Here is a 14,914-nt window from a genome sequence, read left to right as displayed (position 1 = left end):
AGTTTAACTGCAAATGTATTTTCCCCTTTGATGTATCCTAACTTCGGGTACTAAGTTTACTGCCTTAAGAGAGATTTAGAAATGTTCTGGGACACATTACACATTTACACAGAGTTGTAATCAGGAATTGATAAAATTGATGTACAACCTTGGAATTTTAAATACTTTCAACCAATTCAAACTATTTAGTCACATGCACTGCTTCATTTTCCTTTTACAAATGTCTTTCTGTATAATGTCCTGTAATTAGAACAGGAAATCATTGAGTAACTGTAAGATGAATAAGAGCACTTAGACTGAAAGGAAAATTACCTTCTGAGAAATTATATTCTTTTTTTTCTTTCTTTCTTTCTTTCCTTTTTTTTTGTTCTTCTGCATGTTACAATGTTGGTAATGATAGTAACAGCTGTAGCTACTCTTATCTGCAGAATTTTCATGCCTAGGTTTTCTGGAATAAAAAAATTTCATTTTCAGTAATAATCAAAATTGAATGGACGGAACATAGGAAATGCCTAATTATGACAAATATTCAGTGTCACAACAGAGCAGCAATTAAATGGAAACTTCGATATAACTGTCAATAGCAGCAAGAGTTGGAATAGTGCCAGGTATATAAAGTTGATGCTTTTTGCCTGGTTGGTTGCTAGGAGCACACTGAAAAGTATAAAGCTTTGAGAAAGGAATGTCTAATATAATAAAGTAACAGAAAGAAGCATAACTCATTGTAAGAGCCTCTCATATTGACATTATTTTACTTAAATTGTCTCAAAACTACACATCAGGTTTTATAACATGAGCAAATTCTTATTTGCTTGGAACTGCAATAAAAAAGAACTCTGTATGTTGTCTTTGTAGGACTAGGGACACTGTGTCTCAAATGTAGCCTTCATACATATTTGGAAGCTAAGTGAAAATCTTTAAATGTTTGTTTCTATTGGCATCCAAATGCATTTACCCTAATATGATTAAGAGAACTAAAGGGCAAAATACTTGGCAGATTTTTCAGTTGAGGTAATTAGGTGCAGGAAGGAACATGCATACTTTTTCCAACAGGCTCTATAAAATCCTAGTTCGAAGGTTTTTTTAAACTTACTGATGTTAGAAGTAGATTATAGTGGTTTTCAGTAAGTATAATAGTATGATGTTTCCGAAACAAACCTTCCCTCCTCCCCACAGAATGAAAAAGAAAGTTACATTTCTGAATTGTTGTGTAAGCGATAAAAGCAAATTTCTTCTCCAGAATTTGTTTTCAGCCTTCTGTGCATTTGGCCACCATTAGCTATTTTAAAAAATAGCATTATGGATATTTGAAAGACAATGCTCCATTAATTCATTGTGTTTGCTATTTCATGCATCTCTTTTTGTGTAAAGACAACTTGAGCAACATGCTATTCAGAATGAATGCCTGCTCTTACCCTCTCCCCCCTCCACCCCCAGCCCAACTCTGAGGATTAAAGCAATGGTATACAGTTACTGTTGAAAAGCTTGGGTGGAGTCTCAAGTTATAATTACAGTTTCTCTGTGGAATTCTGTTTTGGACATTGAAAATGTATAAATAAGTGAAAAATTGACATTGAGAGAGGTTAACAAAACGTGTAATTATGATATAAGCACAGGATTAGAGTAATTTTGGTTGCGCATTACAAGCAGTGTACTTTAGGTATTAACTTTTAATAGGCAAAGTTCTTTTCATTGAAGTTGAAATGAGGTTTAGTAATTTGGGGTCTCTTGTTCCCTTTGAATATTTCATTTTAAAACAGGCTTATTCACCTTTTTTTTTGGTAGGGGGAGGAATTAAGGAATGGGATGACATTTTAATAGAATATCATAATTATGGTTTAAAATTTCAGTCTTTGGTACCAACAATTTATTGCTGATCATTTTCTGTTGACAGAAATCAAGTACTGTATATATAATTCAACCAACAACAACTGATTAGAATATGTTAGAGGAAGATTCCTTAGGGTAATACTTTGATTCCTTTTCCAATGGGGGTGTGGTTGAAAGAAAATCTTTGTTCCAGGAACACTTCGTCTGTCTTTTGCTAAAGAAATGTGCAATTTATCTACTCTTATTCATTCTTAGATTTATCTGCTAAACATGTTATGAATCGGATGGGAGAAAAGTCCCACAGTGTTCTTTGGCTTCCCTTGTTTCATGGGTGACTTTATATAGGTGTGTTTATTTATGTGTATATGAAATGCATAAGCAGGATAGAAATAGATGAGGAATTTAAATAAAAATACTTGAAATGGTTATCTGGCTTTGTTTATTAGTGTACTAGGGCAAAATAAAATATGACAGCTGTTGAACAACTTAATATTTTTGTAGCTATATGAAGGGAAAGTTAATTTAATGTGAAGGCTTAGGAGGAAGTTAGGGGATCATACAATTTTAGATCTGGAAATCTCTTCCAAACTTATAATTTTGTATCATATATATATATATATCTCATATTAAGGTGACCACACTTTGCCTTGAGGAAAAATACGTTTCTCCAATTAGCTAAATATGTCTGCCCAAGCTCCAAAAAACACTCGGCGTGTCCTCGCTCAGTGAAACTTTGACTTAGATGAATGGTGGGTTTTTCCAGGTCTCGCCTTTTCTCTGGATCTCTTTACTCTCACCTAGAATGCTTTGTCAACCTTCACAGCGGTCCTGAGGGCCTCACGGGCTTTCTCTGGTTTTTGTAAATATTAAAGGCAACTCCTCTGGGGATGTTTACTTCTAAGGCAGGAAATTTGCCTCCTTCCAAACAATGCCAAAATTCTGGTCCAAATGGATGAATCTGTTATCAGAAATGGACAAAATTATTGTAATTTTTGTTTTGGCATCAGCAAGCATTGCCACATTACACCAGGTTCCAACTATGTCTGTAGCCTCTTAGTGGAAAGAGGTTAATAAGGCAGGCTTTCCAGGCTTATGCAACCCAGAGCTGGCTCTTTTTTCTATCACAGAGTAGAAAGTATTAAATGGATATAGAGCAGTCTTCCCTTGTCTGCAGGGGATATGTGCTAAGACACAAATGCATGCCTGACACTGTGGATAGTACCAGACCCTGTATATAGTATGTTTTTTTCCTATACATATTTAATATGATAAAGTTCCATTTATAAATTAAAGGCCCAATGAGAGATTAACAACCATAACCAAAAATGAAATAGAACAACTCTAAGAACATACTCTAAAAAAAAGTTATGTGGATGTGATCTCTCTCGCGTGCTCTTTCTCACAATATCTTACTGTACTGTTCTCACCCTTTATCTTCTTGTGATGACGTGAGATGATAAAATGCGGACCCGATGAGATGAAGTGAGGTGTATGATGTAGGCATTGTGATGTAGCGTTTGGCTGCTGTAGACCTTCTGGCCACACATCAGAAGGACCCTCGCTTGTGGATCACTGTTGACAACCAGTAATGAAACCACAGAAAGCAAAATGGAGACTAGGGGGCGACTACTGTCCCTGAAAGGTGTGTCAGTAATGTTCAGCCATCACGATGGGTATTGCAGCATTCCAAAATAATAACAAGTTAATTGAACCAGAGTAGAATTCTGGCTTAAAACAGTTCTGGATGAAACAGAGGTCTCATATTTTACTTGCTCAAAGGCTATATCATCCTCATGACTAATATTGCAAATTAGTTAAACCATAGTAATAATAATAATAAGTCAAGGAACAAAGATATTTTTCCAACCACACCCACATAAAAAAGGAAACCAAATTATTACTGTAAGGAATGTTATTATTATTATTATTATTATTATTACTATTATTATTATTCTTTGAGATTCTGGAGTAGTCACTTTGGTGTCTGAAAAAAAAAAGAGGTCATTTCTAAACACCAAAGTCAGACAGTTTTCCTATGTCTAAACTGGGGAATATTAATAAGTAATAATGCTACTAGTAGGGTTGTCCTGAGTAACAAAAGAGATATCTTGTGTGAAAGACCTTTGTAAATTTTAGTGTTGTATTATTAGTACCAGAAATCAAGGTAGTATTTGCTCTGCTTTCTAGACAAGGAAACAGTGCCTCAGGCCCTTGCATTTTGGGTTAAGATGTCTTCTTTTCATTTACTTTCTTCTGTGATACAGCAATCCTGGGAAGGAGTCAAGGAGAAAGGAATTTGGCCTTGTATTCTGGTCTTGTTACAGGGTGGGTTTGGATAGATGCATATAACTGACACTCAATATATTATATATTGTAAATGTATTTATATTAAAGAATATATAGGTATATATACATACAGATAGTCCCTGACTTATGATGGATCTACATTACTTTACAGTGATGGGAGTGATACACATTTAGTAGAAACTGTATATCAAATTTTGAACTTTGATCTTTTTCCCAGCCTAGTGATATGATCCTCTGTCATGATGCTGGGCAGCAGCTCCATCTGCCACATGACCATGAGGTAAAGAACCGATACACTTACAGCCACTCTACACATACAACCACCATTCTGGTTTCCACTTTGAGTAAAATATTCCCTGCATTAAAAGAGTTACTCAACGCTTTGACTTTGTTATAAAATAAGCTTTGTGTTAGATGGTTTTACCCAACTGTAGTTTAATGTATGTGTTCTGAGCATGTTTAGGGGAGGCTAGGCTAAAGCTATATCCATTTCTCTCTCTCTCTCTCTCTCTCTCTCTCTCTCTCTCTCTCTCTCTCTCTCACTTCATATATATGGGGAGGAGAGAGAGATAAAAACCCAACTAAATCATTTACTATAAATGTATACAAAAAACTAAACTGAGACTCAGAGGCATTGGTTGCAAAGTTTAACATGCATGAGCTACCTGGGAGTTTGTTAAACATGTAAATTCCTGGGCCCCAATCTTAAGAGATTCTGAGTCAGTGGTTCCTGATGGGCCCCCAGAGTCTGCCTTTTAACAGGCACCTTATGCGATTCTGATGTGGGCAGTCCCAGGAGCACTCTTAGTGATAACTGTCTCCAGAATGAGTGGACATCATAGGACTCATTTCTATGATGCGGGGTCAGAGGGAACTTGTTGTTTTTCTTCCAATACAAAGAGAAGGATTCATGGCTTGGCTTGTGTTTTAGGAACTGCATGAAGATACGGGGATAAATGCTTTGAGATAGTAAGAAGTGGGGAGGAAAAAAAAGCAAAGGTCATTTCTAAGCATCAAAGATGGCCAGGGAGCTGATTCTATCCAGAACAGAGAATGAGGAAGAAGTTAGAGATGGCCTCATCATGAAAAATGGTCAGAAAAAGACAGAAGAAGGAGAATGAAGGGATAAGAAGGAAGTGGAGTGGTCCCAAGAGCCCAGGTGATGTCTCCTGCTGTAAGATTATCTCTACAGTATCCATTCTCTCACCTTCATTCAACCTGAAAAGCACAACATTCTCCATGTCATTTCAAGAACACTTGGAGAAACTAGTGCAACCATCCTCCTTCACAGAAAGCCAGTAGCACAACCACGACAGAATTTTGGAAGCTGTACGTAGTACTTATTTGCACAGTATTCACTGTTTACAGGGATGGTATCAGGTACTGAGCATGCTAAAATAAGCCTTGGGTTTCATGATTACACCCTCTCCCTCATCCACAATGCCTTGAACAAATAGAGTATAATAATGCAGTTGACATTGGGAGTGCTTATTCAAATAGCTCGTAGATACTCTGAAATTCTGATGATGTTTGGTGACTAATTCTACTAAAACTTCTTGTGTTTTAACTCTATAGAAAGCACATATTTGAACCCAAAGTGTGAACTGGTCTAGTGTCTTGTTCTGCTGTAAGAATCTCAGATTGCAATGTCTTGAGACATATATTAGCCTCTAAAAAATGCTCTTCATTTGGGGACCTGCCTTCAACATAAATATATTTCCTTTTAATTAAGTATGACAGCTGACAAAGTGGCTATCCACAAACCAGGCGGGAGTCTAAGATATGTAAACTGTTGAAAGATGTCATCTTAAAAGCAGTTAACATCTCCATTCTTGAAGAAGCCTCCAGCCTGAGGAACTAAATGAATGTAATTAAAATACATCTGGGTGTTGGCCTCCTGTTTGGAAAGGTCACATGTGCACCTTCCCTTGGTACTGCCATGTCCCATCATTATGTTCTGTCCTTACTCATTCATCTCCCACTGCTTACCAGATGGCCATGGTGATGTTGGCATCCTTAACAACTGTCTGTGCAGTTCCCTGCTGCAGGGCAAGGGCTCGAAATAGTGAGTGTTTTCCCTTTGGAGAAGCAAGTGATATAGCTGGGAATTGTTTACAAACGCCCTGATGATATGGTTATGGAGTGTGATGGCATCTGGGTCGTGGAGCCTAAATTCAGCTCGATGTCGTACAGGTGGCAGGCTACCAAAGGGGGATGCTTGCTGTTTCTCAAACTTAAGATGAAGGAAGGATGCATCTATGCAGAATGTGGTTTTTATAAATAAGCACTCAGTATAGTGAGGTGTTGATAAACATGAAGATCATTGTGAAAGGGAACTTCATTAAAGTTGTTGAACAGTTCTGAACTAAGTTGGTTTCTGATGGAGCATGGGGCACGCTCTCAGCATGATTTTCTGAGGTGTGCCAAGTTACCAGATGGATGTGAGGAACATTAGAAGATAGGGGATATGGGATGGGGGCAGGATGGAGAAGGTGGATGTATCATTCAAGTTGGGATAGATCATGCTACAAAAACAAATGACCCCCAAATCCATCTCATACAAAACAGTAGAAATTATGTGGGTTTTTTTCTGCTTACGTTACATGTCCTATTTAGGATCAGCAAAAATCTCAGCTCCACATCTTTCTCATCCCTAGACCCAGACTGGCAGAGTAGCCGCTATCTGAAACATCACATACGCCCAGAACAAAGGGAGGGGATGTGGCCAGTCAAGCACTGGCTCTTAAAGTAGTCACTTGCTCCTGTCATATTTTTTTGGCCAAAACAAGTCACACGGCCACTTGACTCCAGTGGGCCAGGATGCACTATCTTTCCACAGGACCATAAAGAGAATAAGAAGTATTTGTTGAATGGCACGAACTATCACCATAGCAGATTATGATCCTATTTGAACCTGTGGACATCTCCAGATAACCTTTTCAGATAATTCAAACACTGAAAAATTGTGTAATCCAAAAAAAGAGCAATATTATAATTATAAAGAAGTTCAACAAAATTCTGATTTTTCCTACAATGATGACTTTAATGCTTAAAATATGTATCAGATTCTTTTTAAATCATCTTTTTTGTTTTGTTTTGTTTTTTGGTTCTGTGGCTCGCTGGTGATCAAATATTGCTTAATCTCTCTATTAACAGAGTCACCCCACTGTTGTTCTCTCCACTTTTTCTTTGCTCTGCTGGTAACCCAAGGCTTTTGTGCAGAGCCAGATTGATGAGGGGGAGCTGGGAGAATGCTGGCATTGGTCTGGGGCAGGAGTCTTGCCGAAGACTGCATTTTTAGTACAAAACCAGAAGTGATCATTGAAATTATGCCATGGCATATGACAGTTCTCTGTTGGAGGGAAGGGGGTAATGTGAGTGTTTTCTCATTTGTCTAGGGGAGGACGAGGAAGAAACGAACGTGATAGTTCTCAGCTACCCCCAGTACTGCCGGTACCGCTCGATGCTGAAACGCATCCAGGATAAGCCGTCTTCCATTCTAACGGACCAGTTTGCGTTAGCCCTCGGGGGTATTGCGGTGGTCAGCAAGAACCCTCAGATCCTGTACTGTCGGGACACCTTTGACCACCCAACTCTCATAGAAAATGAGAGTATATGCGATGAGTTTGGTGAGTATTTTTTTTTTCCTACATGAAACTTGTGCATGTGTCTAGTTGTTTTTAGTTCTGGTGAAGGGCACTGATGGGGAATGAGGGCTAATTTTCACAAGCTCAAGGTACCACCCCGCCTCTCCCATCCCCCAAGTTATTGCAGCACATGGCATCATTGCCACCTTGGCAGACTCTCTTTACTGGGGTAAAACATTGTTATTTAGGATTTTGCTCAATGGGGAGTCTGAAGTTGTTTGGTCGACCTTGAAATTGGACTTTAGGACGGGAAGCTTTCATGTTAGTTCTTTCTTAAAAAGCTTTGGCTATTGAGACACTAATCTTTTTTTTCTGATCACTCCTTTTTCAAAATTATAAGGAAATTTAAAAATGCACCATTGTAACCACTTCAGTACTATAAGGTGAATAAGTACATAGATCAATCCTCATGCTCCTGAATTTTTGCACATATGTATGTATGTGTATATATATACACATCCATCTTTGGTGGGCTATATACAGTATATATAGAAACATATATACATATTTCTTTATATTATTTTTAATATATGTTTCTTTATTATTATTTACATATACAGTATATAAAGAAATATATATAGCTAATATACCAATATATGTAGAAACATATATATGTGTGTGTATTTCTTCATATACTGTGCCCACCAAAGATGGATATGTGCTCATATCTTTCTCTGCATCTCGGCCTAGCTGATAGGTCCTGTGTCTCTACAGATGGAAGGGAAAGAGGAGAAGCTACCATACTATCAGTCTGGGAGCAGGATGTAGCCAATGAGTGGAGGCAAGGCAAGATCACATCTCTCACATCATCACTTTCTCATCGGTTTGTTGAAGAGATTGGATCACATCTGTGGTTCTCAAAAGGCTGGGCAGGGATATCCAAATACTCTGGAGATGCTTTAGCCAATTACACATGTTCCATGGAAATTTATATACTTCCAGATACCTGAATACCCACCACCGTCCCTGGAAGGGCCACCATAGAATAACCATTGATGACTGAGCTACACTGAATCCCTCCCTCCTGGGGACTTGGGTGGAGAAGAGCAGAGAGGGCATAGGATCCCTTTGAGCTGGAACATTTCTTGATTCTGTTGGCTAATATTTTCCCAAGAGTTCCTAGTTTGCAGACCATTCAGAGTCAGATTTCCCTATTACAGGCCTCTGCACTGTTAGGGCCCACTGAGGCCTCTCCAGTCTGATCATTCGTCCTGTAGCCACTGCAGGAGGGGTGTTGTAAATAGGTGTGTGGGAAGAGGGGTAGGGGCTGGGGGCTGGGGTATGATGATCCACAAAGGAAGGGAGGAAAAAGAGGAAGGAGCCCTAAATTCATGGGACACGACACTTTTTTCTTACAAGCTTTTCTCAGGTGCCTTTCACAACTCTGTCTTGTCGAATGACCGTCAGTCTATAAGAGAGCATATGTTCACACACGGTATTTTTTTCTTTCTTCCAAGAATACTTAATGTCATGTTTTTAATATTCACATAGCCTTCTTCATGTAGATGAATGTATTCAATACATTTTTAAAAACCTTCTCTCTTTTCAAATCAGCATTTTCAGATCTTCCCTTTTTAATACTTCTGTTTTGAGTTTTCCTTCTGTATCCCCCTACCCTCAAACTCTCTGGCCTGCTTGCCACTCAAGAGGTCTGTAAATTCCTGACACAAAATAAAACTGAAAGAATGCTTTCCCCATATTTAAGAGTATTCAAAATTAGAGTTTCACAATGTAATATAATGAAAAAATGTTTTAACCTTTTTGGCTAATTTAAGAGTTATTAGTCATTGAGTTTCAAAGCTGTTGCATCTAGAATTGGTAATAGAAAGACGTTCCCATTTAACAGAGCTCACAATGGTTTTTAGAAGTTACTGAATTAGTTTTACATGTTCCCATGAACATGAGCATCTGACTTTTGAATGTTTTCCTGAAACTTCTTACGATGAAACTCATTTTAATGCTGTTTTTCTTCTCCAGTCTTTTAAAGTGGAAGCTTTCTTTTGGAATAAAGGTACCTCTAAAAAGCTTCTAGATGGCTACTTAATAATTAGAATATTCGGTTCTTTTTTAAAGTTACGTTTATTCTTCAAATAGTATTTCATTTTAGTAAGTGAACATGAACATAAAAAGCATATTTTGACCAGGTTTGCACACCTTCACCAAACTCCTTCCCCCACCTTCCACTTTTGGTCACATGTCTGTATTTTCAGAGAACACCCATTTAAACCTCCAACTGGTATATTTGAAATCAACATGAGTTAAAAGGTTTGTTAAAACACAGGGTTGGGTTTCCCCAACTAACTAACAGTTGGTAGAAGAACATAAATTTAATTAGTGACTAGCATTAAACAAATGTTCCTAATATTAAACACTGCCAGATGACTGAAACACTTCTGTCAGATTACTGTGAGTGCCAGGGGGCCCACAGATGATTTTCTATACAGTATATATTCCGTACCACACGTTTGGTGACTTCAGTAATTGGTAAAATGTAATTTAGGTAACAGTATGCCTAGACTGTAAAAATCAAATTTTATTAGCCATATCACCAGGTGGATGAATGGTAGAGCTGATGGCAAAGAGTTTACAGCATTTAGCAGTTACACCTTTGACACATGAAATTCATAAATTGCCATAAAATACCTCCAAGGCCCTTCTCAAAAGGACAGTGTCTGCTTTCATATGATTAAATAATGTTTATTTTATTAACTAATATATTTTTTGCTGTCTTCTATTAAATGGGATTATTGAGTTGGGGTTGGGAGGGGGTGTTCAAAAGATAAATGAAACATAGTCCTTGCTTGTTTGGAGGATTTAAAATCTAATTGAGGAAGACAGGATTAAAGCATCTGAAAGGTTAACTAATGTTACAAGAAAGTCAATGATTAAGAATTTGGTCAGTGTTACAGAAAGCTAGCGCAGTAGGAATTTAGCAGTGAGCTGTTGGGGGAAGGTGATGTGGCTGGACATGGTGATAGTGGGGAGGGGTTAGGGAAAGTCACATGGACGAGGCAGGACTGGGTTTTAAAGGGTAGGGAGAGAGGCTAATAGAAACCTTTTGGAACTATCTAGATCTTTTTCATTTCATCTCCTGACTCTCCATGTTAGGAATGGCTGCTTTCACCCTGGGTCAACTATTGGCCTCTCTGAGGTAATTTACTCTCACTAAATGGACTGATGCCCTCTCTACAGGGGGACATGAATGTCAACGAGTGAACCAGGGCTGGGAATAACTCAGGCAGTGGCTTTGGAGCTGGAACTGGGCTTTATTTCTTTTGCACGGATGCCCCCACATTTTCTGCATGCACTATACAACCCCCTTATATTGCCAGGGTTCACTGCTGAAAATGGATTTTGCTTTGTGTAACAACTTGACCTACTGCTCAGGTGACACCCCCCCAACCTCCCTGCCCCCACCACTGTTTCAGTGTTGTCCACTGAATAACAAGTTTAATTGCACAATAAAAGTAAGGCTTTTGAATCTACAATGAGTCCCTATAAATAAATTCTCCGTGGAATTTTATTAAGCTGTTTGATTAGAAAAATTTTATGAAAAGTTTGATTAGAAACTATTAAAGAAAAATAGAATAGATGAAATTTCATCATTTAGTCCCACATTACAGTAGCATTTTGATTTTGATTTACATTGAGATATCCAGAATAAAGTAAATATATCCTGGTTTTAATTAACTATCCTTCTTACTTGGGAAAGGTTATTTTAGGCTTGAAGGGTTTTGATAGCATACCATCTGCTTTCTTCACTATATTTTATTCAAGTCCCTTCCTTGCTTACAGTGCTGTACAATGTCTAAACCTATGACAGAAGTACAAATTGAATCGTATTAATGGTTGGTGTTTAAAAAGCTTCAGCTCAAATCCTGCCCGAATTCTTCCATCTTGTCAGTACAATGCTCTTAAAGGCAATGTGCGCTTTTCTTAGCACAAGAGAACTATTTTTAAAACTAAAGCAGTTAACTCCCCATGAAAGCATTATGAAAACTGGTTGTATTGCACACAAAATTAGGAAATGAGATTATAATATTAATGAGGGGAAAGTGACCCAATGAATGACAATTTTTTCTCATAAAATTCTTTATGTATAATTCCTGCCCCCAAGATCTTGTTCGAATCTCCTAACAGAAGGCATTTCCAGCAGTCCCCTAACTTGCTTTTTCACCTTTGTGTAGTTTGGTTCCTCTTTTGTAAAGCATACTGTCATTTATATTGTGTTCTTGTCAATACTGTAGAGAAAACATACACATGCAAATATTTGTCTATTTTTCCTGCTAGAACAATAAAATGTCCACCAGTTTGTAATGCACAGTGTTTACATTAATATCAGATTGATTTCACAAGTGTCAAGTGTTGACAGCTAACAGCTAAATCCAAACAGAGGTGCATGCAGGACAGTAGATATGGATAACTTTAAGGTACTAGCTTTTATCAGAGTGATAGAAGGTGGACGCAACATACATAAAATGAGATTAAATCAGTCTTTAAAGGTAGGTGGATCTAAATGGATTCAAATACAGTTGAATAAAAAATATCGAAGACATGGTTATTTTGGTCTGAATTTTGTACTTCAAAGAGACATAAGAAGTTGTGCTTCTAAATCTTTTGGATTGGTGTGTGAGTGTGTTTTTTGACTATGAAGGTGGACTGCCAACTTGGCATTTGGACCATGTGTAGAAAACCATGAGCCTTGACCCTAGAGAGAAGCTGGCTACATCAGTAGCCATATACTTTGCTGAGGGATGGGGGTTAGCACAGTGCAGTAGAAGATGCTAAGCTTCCAGGCAGAAAGCCCAGATCTAACCAAAGCTCAACTGTCCAATTTTTTATTCTTCTGGGCAGGTGACACAAGGCCTCTCACTTGTCCCATCTTTAAAATTGAGTAGTAACAGCCTACTCCCCCAACTCAGGTAAGTCTGTATTCACTTGATATTTTAAAAATCCTCTCAGTAAATGAGAACTCTCTACTGTTTCTATTAGTTTTAGGCCTGGACAGCTTGTAGGCATCTAAACCAATCTTGCTCTTTAATAATATAGGAACCATTTCTCTAAGACTCTGAGACTCTAAATAGAGCCCTAGTGGAAAAGAAAAGTTTTTTACTCTTTACAGTATGTTTTAAAGAAGATTTTCTGATTCTGCACAAAAGTTTCCCTTTCTGTTATCCTGTTGGATGAAATAATGACATTATAGGCCAAAGAAGAAAAAGCCATGGGAGGGAGGGAAACAGAAAGGGGACGAAACCTTGACTTTCTATGAAAGAAAACTAAGGATGTACACAATTATTTTGAAGCATAAAGGACAAGCTGGACTCTGCCTCTTCCCCTCTAAACATCACATGTTTTGCTGGAAATTAAAGGAAAGGCAGTTGTTTTGTTAAGGATCATGGGAATTTGCAAGTGAGTAAACAGTTTTTTCCTTGCCAAAGTAGGTTTTGTGGTCACCGTGGATTTCACTGATCAAATGGCTTTGCTCCTGGCCCCTGGCCACATTCAGGCCTTTGCTGCCTGCCTGCCTGCAGTGCCAACTGATCTCCCAAATGATAGCAAGGCAGACATTTCTCTTTGGTTGAAGCCTAGTGGGAAAGGAGTTGTGCTTCTTGTATATTGCTGTTTATGCAGAAGACCTTAACCTTCAGAGATCTCTCTTGGAGGACTGCTTTGACTTGGAAATTTTCTAAGGAGGTTCTGTTTATCACTAAAGAATGATCTAACCAAGAATACTCTCAGCACCTTCTCATTATTGCACATGCTGCCAAGGTAGAGACAGAGAGAATGTTAAGTTCATCATACAATGTAGTAAACCAAGCTAAAATAAATCTGCTGGCATAGGTGTATTGGATATGCTCTACAGTATATGCAATGAATGTGTGGCCTTGGCTTTTGGGACAATAAAATGCAAAGAGGGCTAGAGAGCAGACCTCCCTGGGTAGAGGCATTATAATCTCAGGTACCATCTCTCTTAGGGGTTAATGGAAAGAATGTTTATGTTGCTACTGTAAATTAGTTTACAGAATCATGATGTATGGAATGGGTAGGATTAGCAAATTTCTTCTCTACTTTTGGAACTTGAAAGGATATTTTAAAATAACTCAGGACCCCTTTTGTAGCTGAGTGGACTCAATAGGTTATCAAAAACTATGTGGACTTATGGGTACAATAAACTCTTGTTCATCTCAGAAGAAAGGATTTATTTGGCTAATATTTTACCTAGCATTTCATCTAGAAAGCAAGAAAGTTATATTCTATTTCATTAGCAAGATCAACATATTCTTCTCTAGGGTGAAACAAATAATTTTATCAGTCAAAAACACACGCACTCTAGGAAACAGCCAAGTCATTGAAAAAGGACAGGCAAAGTGCTCATTAAAAGTAGGGATGGTGGAAAAAGTTTCAGAATAAGTCCCTATTCTCTTGATTTTTAAAAATATTTAAAAGATTTTTGGATTTTGGTAAATGAAGATTCTCTCTAAACTCCCTTTTTTCTCTTTCTGTCCAGGGAACTGGGTTGATTAAATTTCCTTGGATTGTAGGTAAGGACTGTAGGATGCTTAGAGTGCAGCACATGCCTGCTGCACAGAATGCCCTCCTTACTCATTCACTCTTGCACTTCAGCAATATCTATTTCACACCTGCTTTGTGATAAATGTTGTTCTGGTCCCTGGGCACACAGTCGTGAACAAGACAGAATACTTCCCCACTCTTAAGGTGCTCACAATGCAGAGGTGTATCAGATGTGCTGTATAGGACATGTAATATTGATTATGTGGGTGTGGGTTGGAACAAGGTGGGATAGCCATGGACCATATCTCATAGGTAGAGACCACACCTCACAGAGTTGTTGTGAAGATTAAATGAGTCAATGACTTAAAGCTCTTAGATGGTACACAGTGAGTACTCCTTAGGTACTCACTGTTAGCCGACTCTTCTTGTACCTCTTGCACCACCCAACACAACCTTAACCACATACTGAGGCCTAATGTTTCCTCAAAAAACACCTACAAAACTATCTCATACCTATACAGACTGCTGAGGAAGTGAGGTATCAAGGTCATTCCAGAAATACTTGTTTGTATGTCCTGCTGCGTGGAATGTGTTTCCCTGGATGTCACTGGTCTGGC

At 38.1% G+C, this 14,914-nt stretch overlaps 1 protein-coding gene across 2 annotated transcripts in view; it reads left to right on the top strand.

Annotated features, from left to right (window-relative positions):
* Positions 1-14,914, top strand: part of ARID5B (AT-rich interaction domain 5B) — a 174,192-nt gene that overhangs the window by 76,197 nt on the left and 83,081 nt on the right. For both annotated transcript variants that reach the window (XM_017674332.3, XM_073240991.1), the window contains one exon: positions 7,536-7,766. In XM_017674332.3, the coding sequence (XP_017529821.1) occupies positions 7,536-7,766 (231 nt within the window). The remainder of the gene's footprint in view (positions 1-7,535; positions 7,767-14,914) is intronic.

Source organism: Manis javanica, chromosome 7, assembly GCF_040802235.1.
Source record: "Manis javanica isolate MJ-LG chromosome 7, MJ_LKY, whole genome shotgun sequence".
Classification (NCBI taxonomy): Eukaryota; Metazoa; Chordata; class Mammalia; order Pholidota; family Manidae; genus Manis; species Manis javanica.
The sequence above is the reverse complement of the archived record's forward strand: the minus strand, read 5'-3'. Positions and strand labels throughout refer to the sequence as shown.